A 17,371-nucleotide genomic window follows, 5' to 3' on the forward strand; every position below is an offset into this window, starting at 1 on the left:
CAAATCGAAATGAACCTGAAGTGAAACCTTATGATCCTGATGTTAGGAATTCATGTCAAAGTTTAAATATGTAACAGAAAAAGCTGATTTTCTCTCATGTTCAGATGAAGTTACATGTCAGAGTTGGAGTTAAACCTGTTTATTACTGGGAGCAGCTCGTTGGTGCAGACGCCTGCAGCTCCACGTGGCTTCACACAAACAGGTCGTCGGGGGGGAATCATCGAACAAACTAAATACCAGGAGAAACTCTTCCTACTTGTAAATGCAAACTCACTATTTTATATTTTACACTCATCAAGTCGAATGGAGGAAAGATTAGTTTGTGGTTGAGAGACGAACGTTTACTGCAAGAAGAAAGTTTTAGTAAATGACAAAAAGTATATTAAATGTAAATCTAGTGGAGCGTTTGGTCACTGACCAAGAAACTGCACCTAAAACTTAAGTATTTCAACATTGTGACACAGGCCATGAATGACCTGCTGAATTTACAGGATTTATAGTCATGTATTTCAACGACTAAGGGTCATTCAGAGGACAGGTTGGAACACTGTATACTTATTGTTTTAGAATTGATTTTAAAGATATTGTTGATCACCTTTCAGCCGCTGCACGGCCTGGACCAAGATTATATTTTAGATCTTTTAATCCCGTATTAACCTTTTGTGCTGCGTGGGATCCTCAGGCAGATACTTTCACTGCTCCAGGGACCAGGACTACAGGGAAGTGATGAAACTGTTTAACTGTTGACTGTCGATTTGTTGTCTTGCTAATTGTGATGATTTGAAACATGCTATACAAGTTTATTAGTATACGTATAAACTAACCATTTAACTTTATACATGGAAATATTTTAGTGTACACTACACTGAGGCATGTTTAGGTTTTGTTATTTGATAATTGTTCTGTAATTGAATCCGAGGGAAGAGGCCTGATTACATGAATCCCTCCACAGGTAGAAGACTCCACAGCCATGAGACCTTTGAACATCTACATTAATACTGAATATGCTGTCGAGACGGTGAGGGGCTTGGGTCAGAACCATGTCTGCAGCCGAGTCTGCAAACTCTTATTTCACAGTCTCATCATTGACCTGCTGCTACGACATAAAACCCCAAACATATCAAGTGCGTGTGCAGATGCATTGTGCACAGGAAGCAGAGGAGACTGATGCCAATGTGAAAACAGCCGTTAGGAATCCCCACTGCAGAATCTGTAGTATGTTATACGTGGAAGTGATGAGCTGATGAATATACATTATGTCCATCACTGATTTGCTGCTGTCCCTCATTATTCTGCTTCCCAGAATTATTTGCTTCTGCTCAGTCAGTGTGACAATCACCGCGCTAAAGCTGCACTGCTTCGACGCCCTCTGGAGATGGAAATTCAGTGTGTGTGTGTGTGTGTGTGTGTGTGTGTGTGTGTGTGTGTGTGTAGCCAATTTCCCTTTCAGATGAGCTCTTATCTGTGTGCAGGCGAGCAGAGGCAGAGTCAGCGCCCCCTATTCCACAGATGCAGCTTCAGAAGGAGACGGGAGAGGAGGGGGCACTTCCGGCACCATATATGGCAGTGCTGGAATTCCCCCCCCGTGTCAGGGCAACCCATCACTATTCCCCTCACGTTCGGCTCGTACCACAGGAAAGCTGCTGGATCGGTGGGCGAGGTGTGAGCGAGGAGGTGATGGGAGGGAGGGAGGAGTCTCCGGCGTCGCCATGTGAGCGTCATCGTTCAGAGTGACTCAGTCATGCTACAGAACCAGTTTCCATTTTACACACGTGAACATGAAGGAACATGTGATCACACAAACATGTTTATATGAACAGGGTCTTAAATGATCACTGGCACGGCCAGGATCTTAAAATAAAAATGTAATTTTGGCAACGACAATATATGAATATGAATGTGAAATAATGGTGTGTTTCAGCTTTAAATCCCAGAACACACACACACACACACACACACACACACACACACACACTTCTTAATTTCAGTCTAATTAGAGTCAGACAACACTGGATCCTCACTCTTGTCTCGTTTTCCATTTATTCAGTTTTTTCCTCCGTCTCAGTAACTTTCCTTTCATCCACTGCCAAGATCCCTGCCTCTCCTCTCCCTCTCCCTCTCCTCTCCCTCTCTTCCTCTCCCTCTCTCTCTTCCTCTCCCTCTCCTCTCCCTCTTCCTCTTCCTCTCCCTCTTCCTCTCCCTCTCCCTCTCCCTCTCCGATCTCCCTGCAGCTCCAGTTAGAAAACTTAACGATGTGGTGAAGGCTGCTGACGTACTGCACACGCAGCAGAGGCCAACATCTTGTCCGACAGCTATGAAAGCTGTGTCATGACAGAGCAGTTGGTCAAAACTAAATAAAGGAATAGCACCTGCACTGATCTGCAGCCTGCTGGATGCTGACGCAGGGCCCGGCCTGTGACTGGTCCCAAACTGTAACTAGTTATTAGTTGGTCACTCATGGGACAGATAAAGATTATCTATGTATTTAAACCTAGATTCTGTGTATCTGACTTTCAAACATCAGTTGGAAAATAAGGAGAATCAGTGGCAGCAGTGAATAGGAGATATTTAAATTACCATAATACAAATACAAAAAGGAGCAGTGGCCATCTTCGAAAATTCACACACAGTTCATTGTCGATTCAACCTTGCATCAGAAAACAGATGAGCTGCTGACTCATCTGTGGAAATCTGTGTTTCAGAGGCTGATCCACCGTGTGAAGGACACAAGTCTCACTACAGAAAACCATTACTCACAAAAGTACAAGATTAAACTCTTGCAGCGGGTTAGGATTACATTCTTTGTTCAGATGAAACTAGAGCTCCAGAAAAAGTCCAAACATATCGACCGGACGTTTCCTGGAGCTCACGTCTGAAAATGGTCTCAGATTCATTGGAGCCACTTGACAGAGCCACAGCTTTAAAACCAAAAGAGCTGCAGAGCTCATTTTCAGTGGGATCAGCAATACGAGTGATTCAATTCAACACTAACGCTTATTAAAGTGCATGACTGCATCGCTGCAGCCCTGCACTGATCCCCTTTTACATAACACAATCATACACCTCACAACACTTTCAGACGGCGACACTCACGAACCCTGTTGTTGCCTAAAGATCAGTAACAAGTCACGGAGCCAGAACAAAGCCTGCAGCTCGAGGAGCTACGGTTTCCTGCAGCGGACAGAAGCACAAAGCAAACAGTGTCGCTCTGGACACAGACAATGGAGGTGAACGCAGTGTGACTAATCAGAGACGGACCAATAATACTGGAGAAATCCTGCCTTGGATTCAATATGTTCCCCTCATATTATCACAGAGCCGAGAGGCTTAACCTCAAATGAACATGAACAAAACTCTACCAGAGCAGCTCCATCTGCCTGATCGCAGCTGAACGAGGTTCCACATGCGGCACAGCCTCTTCTCAGTGTGGAAGAGGAGGAGGTTTCCCACAGCAGCCTCTCACCTGCAGCCTCCAACATCACCTGAGCTGCTGCTCACACAACCCACTGATGACACCGCATAACAATACCATGAAATCTAATGAAACACTGTAAAACGCTGGAACGTGTTTGAGAAGAAATCTACTGTTGACTGTAATTCTCAATTGTTTTGTTCACTGGTGAAAGAAGTGAAAAGGCTCTTGAGGGAAGGAGAACGTGAACAGATTGTCGTCGTGTGACTGTGTGGATCAAGTGTTCAGTATTACTCACAGCCCCCCCTACACATTGGAAGAGGATCCTTCTCTGGAGAACACAGTTTGGCTTCACATGAGCACCACAGCCTCGTGTCTTGCGGAGGTGGGAGTTGAAATGATGACAATATTTACAGAAGCTTTCGTGGGTCCAATCACTCGAGGACACTCGCTGGCCGCAAACTGAAGTGTATTGATACGGTGACAACATTACATTGTGTAGCAGAGACACTTGAATCCACAGCTTCAGTAACAAAGCAAACAACAATATGATTTAGCTGCTCTCTGACATGAATTGATTGAACTGAACGTTCCACAGAAACAAACTGAGCCTGAAGGAAAAACTCAATCTACATTCTGACCTTTTCTGCTCAAAGTCTGTTCACAACTATTAATCACTGACAAACAGAAATATTCTGATTTTCAACAACTCAAGGAGGAAACGTTAACCGTGGTTGTATCTACATCTGCAGCTGAAGGAAGTGGTGATGGTTCGATAAGCACTTCTTCTTGAGTGGAGAAACATCCGACTCGTGCACTAAGAGGAACGAGTCGGACTGTAAACCGTGCACAACAAAGAAGGACAGAGTTTACACCGTCTACACCGGACACCACAACATATCGGCTGTTTCCCCCAGATTGAATTGAATTCAATTGACCATGTGATATAATCCACTCCCCCCCCATCACACTACCTCACAGCCTCGCCCTGACACTCGAGCTTCTCTCTACAAACGGAGCCTGCAGCGCTGTTGGGATTTCAACGCTCGGCTGACTACGCTCCTGAGCAAACATGCAGATGGTGTTTGTTCAGCAGCCACAACAACCTGAGGAAACAGTTTATCCACAGTGTGTGATGAACTCATCTGCGTGCACGTTTCAACTCACTGGTGATGACAGGTGGATTCCCATCATCACCATCTGCATGTTCTGAGGTTACTTTACAGATATTCTCACACACACACACACACACACACACACACACACACACACACACACACACACACACACACACACACACTCTGTGGTCGTCTACTCTTGAGTTTGAGTTGTTTTTTTTCTGGCAGCAAAGAGTCGAACAAACACAGGAAACCAACATGTGGAGCCTCTGGAGGACTGAACCCAGGTCAGCTCATCGAGCTCTGCAGTTCTGGTACAAACAGACACTTCTAACCATCATCAGCTCAGAACCTGAGACCAGCAGCAGGTCACTGGGAGAACGATCCAGTTCTGACTCACAGCTAACGAACCCAGGAACAAACTAAACTCTGTTTCGTTAAACAGAAAACAACTCGTTTCATCGTGAGTGGGCGGTTTCGGAAACAGCCATAGACTTCTACAGAAACAACCAGCGGAGTCGCCCCCTGCTGGTCGTTTAGGAGAACACAGGTTTCAGGCACCTCCCCATTGGCTTCACTTTCTGGATCCAGAGTCTGCGTCTATTTCTATTAACAGTCTCTGATTAAATAGCATTTTACCTGTTGATGGCGCCAGAGCAGTGTTGTGGTTTAACATTTTGCGAAAAGTCATTCTCGGAAAAACACAAAAAAACTGAAAACTGGATACTTCATGACAAGTTTTGGAAAACGTTTTATACCTAAATCCTATGAGTATTTGAGCTCTCAGTACTGTGTGTATTTGAGCTCTCAGTACTGTGTGTATTTGAGCTCTCGGTACAGTGTGTATTTGAGCTCCCGGTACTGTGAGTATTTGAGCTGCGGTACTGTGTGTATTTGAGCTCTCGGTACTGTGAGTATTTGAGCTGCCGGTACTGTGTGTATTTGAGCTCTCGGTACTGTGAGTATTTGAGCTCTCGGTACTGTGTGTATTTGAGCTCTCAGTACTGTGAGTATTTGAGCTCTCAGTACTGTGTGTATTTGAGCTCTCAGTACTGTGTGTATTTGAGCTCTCAGTACTGTGAGTATTTGAGCTCTCAGTACTGTGTGTATTTGAGCTCTCAGTACTGTGAGTATTTGAGCTCTCAGTACTGTGTATTTGAGCTCTCAGTACTGTACTGTGTGTATTTGAGCTCTCAGTACTGTGTGTATTTGAGCTCTCAGTACTGTGAGTATTTGAGCTCTCAGTACTGTGTGTATTTGAGCTCTCAGTACTGTGAGTATTTGAGCTCTCAGTACTGTGTGTATTTGAGCTCCCAGTACAGTGTGTATTTAGTCGTGTATTTGAGCTCTCAGTACTGTGTATTTGGGCTCTCAGTACTGTGGTATTAGCTCTCAGTACTGTGTGTATTTGAGCCCAGTACTGGGAGTATTTGAGCTACGTGTTTGAGCTCCAGTACTGTGAGTATGAGCTCTCAGTACTGTGTGTATTTGAGCTCTCAGTACTGTGTGTATTTGAGCTCTCAGTACTGTGTGTATTTGAGCTCTCAGTACTGTGTGTATTTGAGCTCTCAGTACTGTGAGTATTTGAGCTCTCAGTACTGTGTGTATTTGAGCTCTCAGTACTGGGAGTATTTGAGCTCTCTACTCTGTTCCTGATCTCCGTGGCCTCAGTGGAAACAGATGGAGTTTAATCCAGTGGGAGTCGTCACCTCTTCTTCTTCTGCTGCTTTAATGAATTAATAAAGATCCGATACTTTCTCTAAACACAGATTCACACGCAGCGCTGCTCATCGGATCGGTTCACAAACATCTCGTCAGGCAGTGCAGCAGCGAGCTCCAGCACCCTGCTCCTCCTGCTCCTCCTGCTCCTCCTGCTCCTCCTGCTCCTCCTGCTGACTCCTTAATGATGTGCCCTGCTGATGACAGGAAGAAACCCCACGGCGGCATTTTCATTCTTCAGCAGAGTGTTTTCCCACCAACACCCTGCTCCCTTCAGGGGGTTAAATGAAGCTGCATGCAAAGGTCTTTCTTATTTCTTATTAAAAATGATATTAATAATTTGGAGTCTAGGATAATGAAACATGCTCATCACATGTTCTCAGGGAAGCTGGAACCAGAAACTGGACGTCATATTTTGATAATTGACCTTGTGATTAATCAGTTTTTGATGATTTACATTCAACAAATGGAGTTTTCCACACATCTTCTTCTTCTTCCTCCTCCTCCTCCTCTTCCTCCTCCTCTCTGCAGCTCCATCTATTATCATTCCAACAGAACCTCCCACAGGTCACAGCATCGAGCATCGACTCCTCGTGCATCGTTGATCCTCATAAGATCTTTCTCATCTCAGCAATTTGACTCAATCTGAACCAACCACCCTAAACTCTCATGTTATGTTCCAGCGTCTTCAGTCTGTCACCATGAACTCCTGCTGACCTGAAGAGTCCATGTGGCTCAGGGAACACACATGACCTTCTCCTCCTGCCTCCACCAACACCTCGGCTGTAGCAGAAGCTTTTAGACGCTCTGCCTCTCTCCAAGCGTGAGTTTGTGCCGAGGCGTGTGGAACAGTGACAGGTTTCCTCACATGAAGGAAAACCCTTGTCGTTCCTCTGCTGCTGAAATCTAGCTCGTCTGGAGAGCTGCCCTGAGTGCAGTGAATCTGAGGAGTAACACCTCCCTCCTCCTCCTCCTCCTCCTCCACAACCGCTGGGCCCAGTGTGATGAAGAGGAGCTTTGTTGTGGAAACAACAACGAAGCCACCGAGTGTTTGTCCGTTCAGTGGGTTTCCCAAGAATATCTGTTCATGTTTCCTTCTCTTCCTCTGACCTGAGCCAACGACCTGCGACTACAACCCTGACCTCTCTGACCCGTTAACACAAAGAACACGGATATTTCCACAGATGCACTCGGTCCACGAAGTTATAGTTTTCTTTCACAAGTGCACCAACACAAAGGAAATCTACATGAAGCTACTGTCGACAATCGTGAGCCCACAATGCAGATTGCAGGTCCCAGTGGGATCCACCTCCACTGCAGCAGCTGTGATGTGGGCTTCATCTACTTCCTGCAGGAAGTTCCTCTGGTGCTGGGGGCATGATTCATACTGAACTGCCCGAGGGACCAGGAGCTCAGGAGCTGGTCTGGTCCCAGTAAAAGAAAATATAACAACTCACAGTGTCACTGCAAATAAATAATATAACCTGGGACAGAGAATCCACCAATCATCTCCTGAGCTGCTGCTTCGTGTCAAACTGCTGCAGTTGGAGTTAGAAGGTTGAATTCTGACTCAGGTGACATCTGATAATAAACAGATTCACATTCAGACAGTTTCAGACCCAAGTTATTCTCTGTCCGTGTTCTGAGGAACAAAGACGAGTAAAGGACTAAACTTCAGAAGCAAGCAGCGGACAGTAGTTGATCTGAGTCAGAGACTCATCACATGTCCTCGGACACAGGGACAGTCAAAGTGAACCTGTGTGAGACTCTGCCGCTGCAGCAGCTGCTCCTCACGCAGGGAATCGAACCGTCTCACCTTGTACACGTTCTCCGTGATGCGGTGCACCTCGTCGGTCCGGGACATCCTTGCTGGAGCGTCGTTCTCAACCATAGACGGAGGTTTTCCTGCAGGAAGCGGCTCCTCTGAGTCTGGAGCTGTTCCGAGATCAGCTGTTCTGACACGAGCTGAGACCGTGGGGCCGTGTTTTATATCCGCGCTGCGCCCCCCCCACACACAGCCGCTGGAGCAGGGGCGGACCCAGGGAGGACAGGGGCGCTGCTGCCTTCACGGACACCGGGAAATAAAGCTGCTGCTGGATGAGACCGATAGAAAGGACGAGGCTTGTGGAGGACGTGTGAGGAGAAAACCTAAAACCTCCTGAGTTCACTTAGTATTATGTGAACAAATTTACAGGTTGCAATTAAATAAAAAATAAACCTGCATCCTGTGATGGCTTATATATGACATGGAACATATATACATGACTTATGGAACACTGAGGTCTAATGTTTTGGTCCAAACATTTTTTTTCCTGTCATTTCCACTGGATGGATATTTTAAGTACATAGATAAATAAATAAATATCTAATTAAAGTGTAAAGTCTTCGTCTCTGCCTCTGGAGGAGCTGCCTTTGTTTTATTATGATGAATGAATTCTAATAAACCTGAACAGAAGTACAGGAGAACGTGACTCTTGGATCTTTACAGTGACCCGTGAACGCAACACAGCATCTCATCTGACCACGCCTCCTCCGCGGTGTCACGCGCTTCCCACGCCGCCTCTGCTACAACCATTCATCATCCATTCAGAAGATCAGAGCCACAGACTCTGGATCAGATCCATTAAATAAAACTGTGGTTTGTAACGTTCATATGAACCTGAAGCTCTTATTTCTATATTACATAGAAGTTGATTTATGTCTCCTGCTCTGGTTCTGTGGCTCCATCACCTGGGGGTGAGTGGGCTCTGGGGGTTGGGGGTGAGTGGGCTCTGGGGGTTGGGGTGTGAGTGGGCCACATTTCCTTCCTGTGGTGGGTTAGGGATCCCACACACATCTCGACCTGAAGGCCTCTGAATGGAGACTGAAGACAAGGACAAACCTGACGAGGACTGAAGGTCTCACCTTCATCACCTTCATCACCTTCCTACCTCATCACCTTCATCACCTTCATCACCTTCCTCACCTTCCTCACCTTCTTCACCCTCATCACCTTCATCACCTTCATCACCTTCCTCACCTTCCTCACCTTCTTCACGGGGCTGAAGTGGATGAGACGTCTCGAGCTGTGAGAACAGAGCTCGGCCCTGAACACACAGCTTTTCTTTTGACTGGCACATCTGATTAGAAGCAGATGAGACCGAGCTGCCGACCGTTCAGTGGAAATCAATCAGGCAGGTTTGGTCCTGGAACAAACATCAGCGTTTCCCACTGTCAGTGAACTCATCGATCTTCTCCTCTGTGGCTTCAATCCCCTCAGTGAGTTTCCATCATTAGATGTGGACTTGCATTGTGTTGCAGACAGAGGCTCCATCTTGAAACACGATTAAACACAAGTGAATCTATGGTGATTGTTAATCAGGCTGAGGACGTCTCACTCGACTTCAAGTGACGACTTGAAAATACAAAGTCACAAACCTTGAATATATCATTATTAGGTTTATTCAATAAAACGATTTGTTCTGTTCTTTAATAAAAACAATGAACACAAGTTTAAATGGAAAATGATCAATTCATCTTAGAAACTTGGGCTACGTTGTAGCACTAACGGGCCCGAGCACACGCACGTTGAAGCCTGTTGCGGTCGGTGGAGAGAGCGATCAATGACCAAGCGCACGTCTCCACGTTGCACGTGTTTTGCGCACTGCGGCAAGGAGTAACGCTTCACTTCCTGCGTCCGTCGAGCGATGTCGATCCTTGCCTGCTAATTGCTCATTACGGTCCACGCTATCAATTGCACATCACACTGTGAACATTTTATGTAAATCGAATGATAGTTGTAAAACAAAGCTTGTTTCCTGTTGCCAGTAGGTGGCGCCATCACTATTATTACATACAGACTAATAGATCTGTTCAAGTAGGGGCTCTGATGTAGCGTGAGCAATTTTGTCTCAATTGGACAATGTTACAACAACTTTATTTTCACACTGATCAGTAGGTGGCGCTATGACCCTGAACTAATATTAATATATGGAGCTGTTCAGGTCAGGATTGTGATCATAGGTCAGTAGTTCGGAGCCGGATGGATAATGCAGAGTGGATTTACAAAGTACTTCCTGTTTTATGGCGAATCAGTAGGTGGCGCTATGACACTGAGGAAATATTGACACATAGAGCTGTTCAGGCTTGGACTATAATCATGAGACAGAAGTTTGGTGGTGATAGGACGATGCACACTGGAGTTATGACAACATCGTCTCCTTTGGCGAAGGATGAACCTTCGCCGCACCTCAATGTTTACACGGTTTGAGGAAATGTCACGATTCTGACCGTGGTCCAATGACTTGACTCAGCTCATTTGAGCTGTTTATTGTAAAGCAGCCAGGAGCAGTGCATCAAAGTATAAAGTAGCTAGTAGCTTCCTGTTGCGTTTTTCACAATGCACCTCTGGACTTTTTTGTTTGTCTGGTCACGATACACCTGGGCTACGATTTTTGTGAAGATCGGTGAAAGCTAACTGAGGGGCTTTTCCTTAGATGGCGCTGTTGAGCCACTTTGCCACGCCCATTTCAAATTACTCCAGAATTCAAATACTTTTTAGGGTTTTGAATTTCCTGCAAACTTTGGTGAGAATTTGAGCGTCGAGGCCTGAAAAAACCCAAAAGGGAAATAAAATCCTTTGAAATACAATCGGGCCTCAAACCGTCGGAGCTCGGGTCCGAATGAAGACGGGACTTGACTCGACATGTGACTTGGACACTGAAGTCTGACAGTGATGAAGACGAGTCTGTCTTCAGGTGGAAGTCTGACAGTGATGAAGTCCGACAGTGATGAAGACGAGTCTGTCTTCAGGTGTGACTCTAAGACGTTTGATTTGAGACTCCACCTGAAGATTTCACACGTTAACAAATAGAAGCACAAGAACATCACAGATCATGAGGCCGAGGCCTGAAGAGCAGAAGTTCCTCAGACTCTCAGCACGAAGCTTCAGTGGAACATGGAGACTTGGACTTTCTGTGACAGTGGAGGTGTAGTGATGTAGGCAGTGCTGAGGTGGGAGGGACACACACAGTCACACACACACACACACACACCTACACACCTTAAGCATCCATTCAGCTGCAGTGTTTGATCTCCTCTTCACGTCGTCCCACTCACCCTCGTCCTCTCCGTCCTCTTCAGATCCACGTCTGTGATTCACCAGGTTCCTGTGTGAGCGTCGCCCACTCCCACACTCGCCCAGCGGCTCGGACTCACCCCTCCATTCAGAAAGAGCTCGTCCCCGTGAAGACGATTTCACTGAACTCCACAAAGAGCATTCAGGCTGCTTCAGTTCAGAGAAAGAAGAAACGTCAGGGTTCATTTGAGGAAACTATTTCAGAGCTTTATACAAAATTACTGTGTTTTTCTTTTATTTTGCAAAGGTTCACTTTGTGTTTTTTATCACATGAATGAGATTCAACTCCAACTTTGCTTTTAGGACAGAGTGAAGAGTGAACAAGGTCACGAGGGACATCAGGGAGACAAGCAGAGACGTGAGTGACACAACTAGGTTTGTTCCTCTTGACACTGGTTTCCTGTTTGTACTGATTCTAATATTCTGTTATTTGATAATTAGGGACCAACACCAGAGATGGAAATGTTCATATCTTTAAAATGAGAAACTCACCCAGTCCAACCCTTATGTCGGGTTTCATCATCTATTTATTTTTCATCGTTTATCTTTGACATTTAACGATGTTAGAAAAGGTTTTTTATATTGAACCTTAACTTTCTTTGCTATGTTTAATTCTCTAAATCTGAAAGTTAAACTCATTTTTAAATCTTATGTCTTGATGATCACATGTAAAGTTTGACTTGTATTTGAAAGGTTCTATAATAAATGTTAAAGTTCCTCCTCAGTTAACTTTACAACCATTTGTAAAGAAGTGGAAATATGAACCAAAGTATTCCTGTAAGATGTGGAATGTATTTTTCCTCCAGTGGAGCCGAGCAGTTTCTTTCCAAACAGAAATAATCGTGTCCACAAACTTTTGGCCACAAACTTCACCTGCACATCAGATTCCTTTGTCTCGTGCTGCCCCCCTGTGGTCAGCCCCGGTAAAACAACACAAGTTGTGACAATAAAAAACTCAACTTTATTGAAAAAGAATTTACAGAAAGAAACTAATTTAAAGCAAAGCTGATGATGTCATCAGAGTTTTCTGTCTGACATGAAGTGATTTACAGATGAACTGGATCCGCAGAGAAACACGAGCTTTAGGATTCTGTGATTTAAACACATGTGACTCATGTGACACTCAGTAAAACTCAGTAAAACTCAGTAAAACTCAGTGTGTTGATGATTCTCTGTGGACAAGGATCCAGGTTGTGTGAACGTGTTGAAGATCAACATCTTGTTGTTAAACCTTCAGATGATGTGATGAGCGAAGTTCAGCGGAAACAGGTCAGAGACTTTTCTGTGAAACTGAAGCAAAGGTTTCGACTTCAGATGTTTGAAAAAGAGCTGGAGGTCAGGACGACTGAGGAAGAGGAGGAGGAAGAGGAGGAAGAGGAGGAAGAGCAGGTCTGAGCAGAGAACAGTATAGTCTCATCCTTCTGGTCTTAAAGGGTCAATTCACCCAAATGACAAGAGAAACAAAACATGATATTAATCGATCCTGGGGCCGTCGAGTATTTTAAATATTTCCAATCTCATTTTCAGATTTTAAAAACATCTCAAACGATTTCCTTGAAGTTGCAAGATGAAAATGAGTCTCTGTAATTTGGGTGAATCGACAGTTACAGACTGAATCACACTGATGGGGGGGGGGAGATGCTTCACAGTGAGAATCACACGTATTAAAGGTAAGTTATGTAAAATGATTTAGTGGAGAAAGGACATGAATCAGAGGTTAGAGTTAATCTTCTAATGTCTTCAGGAGTAAAATCAGCGTTTTGTCAAAGTTTCTGATGAAGCAGTCGTGATGCGTTCAAGTGTCGTCCTGCAGCAGAGGACAAACAGCCACTGGAGGAGGTGGAGGAAGATCAGTGTCTGGAAGCCGCTGCCACTTTCTGACGGAGCAGTGAGGGAGCGAGGTCTCCTGCTAAATGTTTGTTTCCTGTGGGACTGGAGTGTTGTGGAAAACCAGCAGCTGGAGGTCGGCGTGCTCTCATGCGGCGAGCAGCTCTCGCTCTGGTTTCTTTCTGGGACGTTCTCGCTCTGAAAGAAAAACAGAGTCAGGTTCCCAGACGGCAGCAGGACGGAGGTTTCAGAACGAGGTCTGAAGGAAAGACGTCACGACACCGAAAACACACACTGTGATGAAGAATCACATGTTCACGCAGCTTCTCCTCTGACACATTCACACCTGATCCCGATTTGAGACGGAGAGAACGAACCTGGTTTCTCCTCCTCTGCCTCTGGAACGTCTGGCAGCTCGTCTGAAGGAACCTCGGGAAGATCCACGTCTCCCTGAGGGTTTGAGAAACAGATGAGACACAGGACGAGACTGAGGAGCTGCTTCACACCCCGAGTCCTGATGTTTGTTTCAGTCAAACGTTCACACACACACAGACAGACACACACACAGACAGACACACACACAGACACACACAGACACAGACACACACAGTGATGAGACCGACCTGAGTAATGGCCTCCAGCTCAGCGAGAACAGCGTCTTCATCTTCCTGTGTGAACGAGCCGGCCAACATCTCGTCTATTTGCTGCAGGAGAACAAAAACTCTCAGTTAAGAAGAACTCTGACAAAGTTCTGAAGATTATAGAGGAAAGAGAATTACATTTGATTTTCCATCATTATTAACAACTTTCTCTGGATATTGTCTAATTGAAGGTAAATGAATAGACTCTCTACAGCTGAGGTGTTGGTGGGACTCACCCTCTGGTAATCGATGGAATCTTGAGTTTCATCCATGATCCGTTCGACTTCTTCAATCGACATCACCTGCAGTGAAGAAGACATTTGACCAGATCCCATCAATAACCAGTGATTCAGGTGTGATTCACATCATGTCACTGTAAGTATATATAATATAATATAACTTCACCACCGACCTCGTGCATCTTCTTCAGACACTCGTTTCCAACCTTCAAGCCGTCGAGCACCTTCTTCTCGATCTGGGCGAACTCCAGGTCTTGAACCTGGAACGAGCAGGAGAAGGAGCAGTGTCAGTTGAGCGGCTGCAGGTCGAGTCCCTGCGGCGCTCCGGTCACTCACCAGTCGCTCCAGGTTGCTGATCTGGTTCTCCGTCTTGTCCAGCAGTTTGTCCTGGTAGCGCTTCTTCTTCAGCAGGAGGAGAGCTTTGCTGTTTTCATACAGACGACAGGAGCATTAGAATCACAGCAAATGTGTAGAAACACAGTGAAGGTTAATCTGAAAAGTGAATATTATGGTTTCATGGCAATAATCTGGACCAAATTAAATCTCTGTATTTCTTTTCTGTTTGTCACACTTTGCTCTTTTGTCTTTCTGACAATCTGCTGTGAGTCCGTTTCCTCAGCGTGGGATCAACAGATTTATTCACTGATTTGAAATCAATCAGTTTATGGATTTCCTGTTATGATCTCGGCCTCTGGAGGAGTTCTGTTCCTCGCACACAGAAGTTGTGTGGAACAGCTGCTCCTGAGTTTTCCTGCTGACACGTTTCCACACTCACTCTTTCTTTCCATCCTTCAGCAGCTGCTTGGCCAGAGCGCGCTCCTTCTCCAGCTGCAGGTTGATCTTCTTCTGGTACTGACGCAGTTTATCTCTCTGCTGCTTCAGTTGCTGCAGAGAACAGGGGGAGATCAAAGAGCTCAAGATCAAGGGAAACATCTTCATACCATAACTACAGTGGATCAGCCTGAGCTGCTCCAACAGAACTTCATCAGTAAAACATAAATATTAACTTTTAAACCTACACAGGACACCAGTAATAAAACATTTCAATAAGATAACACGAGTCAGACTTCGAATATGATCTTTAGTTCCAATCGGCATAGAAACATCTGAGCTCCACTTTAATAAGAGTTTTTAATTGTTAAAGTCATTAGTCGTGTTTCCTGTGGCTCTGGTTGCAGATGCAGGTTTTATATGAGATAATAAAGTTTATATAAAGTTGTTGTTACACAGAAAGTTGCGCCGAACAGAAGAGAATCGCTTCACTGTGTGTGAGGTGTTGACGTTGTGTGGTTTAAAGTGTGTGTTTGTAGTCTGTGCTGAGCCGAGAAGTTAAAACGACACATTTCCTAACGCGGTTCGCCAGCTAGCCGATGCTAACGCTAACCCTGACTCACCAGAACGGCCTTGTCTTGCTCCGTCACGCGGCTCGGCCTCTTCTTCCCGAAGATGTTCCCCATCGTGACGACTCATCACAGTTTGATCCGCGAGTCAAAGTCTGAGCTCAGGAGCCTTTGATCCTTCAAACCACTTCCGTTCTCACGAGTCAGAGAAACAACAGAAACGCGGCTCCGCCATTACTTTGTCAGAGGCCACACCCACGACCGGAAGTACGGAACCAGCGACAGAGCTCGTTAGAAACAGCTTCACAGATTTTATCTATTAAATTAAAAAAAATAAAGATAAAACTTTAAATCATCAACGTTTTATTTTATGTTTATTTACGCGTCAAATTAAAGACGAGTTTGAATCAAATAACCGTGGAATCACTACTTACTGCTGCCCTCCTGTGGCGACAAGAAGAACTGCAACACTGATTCAAGTCAGCGTTAATAGGTGATGCTACATGATTAAAATTTAAAACGACCTTTGGTCTCTTGAATGAATTCAAGTTATTTTTATATATTTATTTTATTTTTTTTACAAACAAAGGATTTTATTTGTAGCAATTTTTCATTTATAAAACTCCAGGGCAGTAAATATCCCCCCCCCCCCCTTCTGTTTATGTGTCAGTGGAGGACTGTTAACATCAATGCTAACTTTTAATGCTCTCTTATATATAATGTACTAATATCAGTATTCATTTTATTTATTTCTCTCTACATTATTTATTTTCAGTTTTATTTGATTGATTTAGTTTGCTCGCTTTATTTTGAAAGCCTTCTGCGGAAGTATAAATAACCTGTTACCTCTCCATTAACGCGAACTTTACTGAGGTGTTGCAGTTCCACTGTGGGTCCACTGGGGGGCAGTGCACGTTTTGAGTTAGCATCAGGGCAGAAACAACAGGAAGTAAACAGGGATGTAGTTACACCAGGTGGCCACCAGGCGGCAGCACAGGGACAAAACCACACAGGCGCGTCAAGGCTGATATAATAGCATAGTTACACTTCCGTTGAAGACTTTCAAAATAAAACATTTTCGATCTCTTCGTAAACGTTAAATAATGTTTTAATATAAATAGACTGAATTTACATGTTGTGAAATGTCAAATGTAAATAAAAATACTTCACAGACAGAATAGAATAAATGAATAAAGCTGCAGGTGTTAGTTCAACATGTGGAAAATCACAGTGAAACTGTTTATATTTCCTAATAAAGCACAACAACGTGTCAATACTTCCATCTTCATTATGTCCGTCAAACAAAAGACAAATAAACTGGATCAACATTTATTCATGAAAAGGTCAAATACAATAACGACGAGTGTCCGTTCAGACGTGAGGGAAACACAGCACACAGCTAAACCACAGTATTTCAAAAATAAAATCAGTGCACACATCATCTTACAAAGATTGCATAATAGAAAGAAAGGTTTTAAAATTTCCCAGAAATAGTTCAACTCAACCAACACCAGGAAAATAAAATGGGACGTGCTCCACCTTCAGCGCCGATCGACCGAATCCACCGAGCCGCAGAGAGTTTAATATTCTGAATGAAGTGTGAAGCGTTTAGTTTAGTTTCTTGTTTAGATGGCGACATGAGACGGAAACTGATCCACACAACATTCACATGAATGTTAAATACGACAACGTCAAAGAAAACGTGATTCTTCATGGAGAGAACAGAGATTAATCACATGTTTGAGGCCAGTGTTTTCACGTCAACCCTTTTTAATGTGCAACAACTAAACACGTCAAATAAAGTCTCACATTTAAAAAGGACAAATTACACACAACTGCAAAATATCAATCCTTTACTTGGTCTTTAGTTAATGTAGTGTGTCTGTAGTGTGTCTGTAGTATGGTGTCTGTAGTATGTTCATAGTGTGTCTGTAGTGTGTCTGTAGTATGTAGTGTGTC

The 17,371-nt window shown here is 44.4% G+C and overlaps 2 protein-coding genes across 8 annotated transcripts in view; both read right to left on the minus strand.

The window, feature by feature from the left end:
* Positions 1-8,242, minus strand: part of baiap2b (BAR/IMD domain containing adaptor protein 2b) — a 53,923-nt gene extending 45,681 nt beyond the window's left edge. For 3 of the 7 annotated variants that reach the window (XM_035146745.2, XM_035146744.2, XM_035146743.2), the window contains exon 1: positions 8,066-8,239. In XM_035146745.2, the coding sequence (XP_035002636.1) occupies positions 8,066-8,140 (75 nt within the window). In that variant the 5' untranslated portion in view covers positions 8,141-8,239. Of the gene's footprint in view, positions 1-8,065 lie in introns of all 7 variants that reach the window. The other 4 variants (XM_035146747.2, XM_035146746.2, XM_035146748.2 and 1 more) reach the window with 2 other exon arrangements.
* Positions 8,243-12,306: 4,064 nt separating this feature from the next.
* chmp6b (charged multivesicular body protein 6b) lies at positions 12,307-15,681 on the minus strand. Its single transcript, XM_035146548.2, has 8 exons — positions 15,467-15,681; positions 14,848-14,957; positions 14,409-14,496; positions 14,246-14,332; positions 14,070-14,135; positions 13,816-13,896; positions 13,570-13,642; positions 12,307-13,390 (listed from the first exon to the last, which is right to left on the minus strand). The coding sequence occupies exons 1-8, from the start codon at positions 15,527-15,529 to the stop codon at positions 13,341-13,343; spliced, it is 618 nt and encodes a 205-aa protein (XP_035002439.1). The 5' UTR covers positions 15,530-15,681; the 3' UTR covers positions 12,307-13,340.
* Positions 15,682-17,371: the final 1,690 nt, after the last annotated feature.

This window comes from Hippoglossus stenolepis, chromosome 21 (genome assembly GCF_022539355.2).
Source record: "Hippoglossus stenolepis isolate QCI-W04-F060 chromosome 21, HSTE1.2, whole genome shotgun sequence".
Taxonomy (NCBI): domain Eukaryota; kingdom Metazoa; phylum Chordata; class Actinopteri; order Pleuronectiformes; family Pleuronectidae; genus Hippoglossus; species Hippoglossus stenolepis.

Bases quoted from the DNA above. Each gene is read 5' to 3' on its own strand.
- chmp6b (XM_035146548.2), bottom strand. From the start codon at position 15,529: ATGGGGAACATCTTCGGGAAGAAGAGGCCGAGCCGCGTGACGGAGCAA. The intron at 14,958-15,466 runs GTGAGTCAGGGT...TGTTCTCTGCAG, and splicing joins AGCAAGACAAGGCCGTTCTG to CAACTGAAGCAGCAGAGAGA. The intron at 14,333-14,408 runs GTGAGTGACCGG...TGCTCGTTCCAG, and splicing joins TCAGCAACCTGGAGCGACTG to GTTCAAGACCTGGAGTTCGC.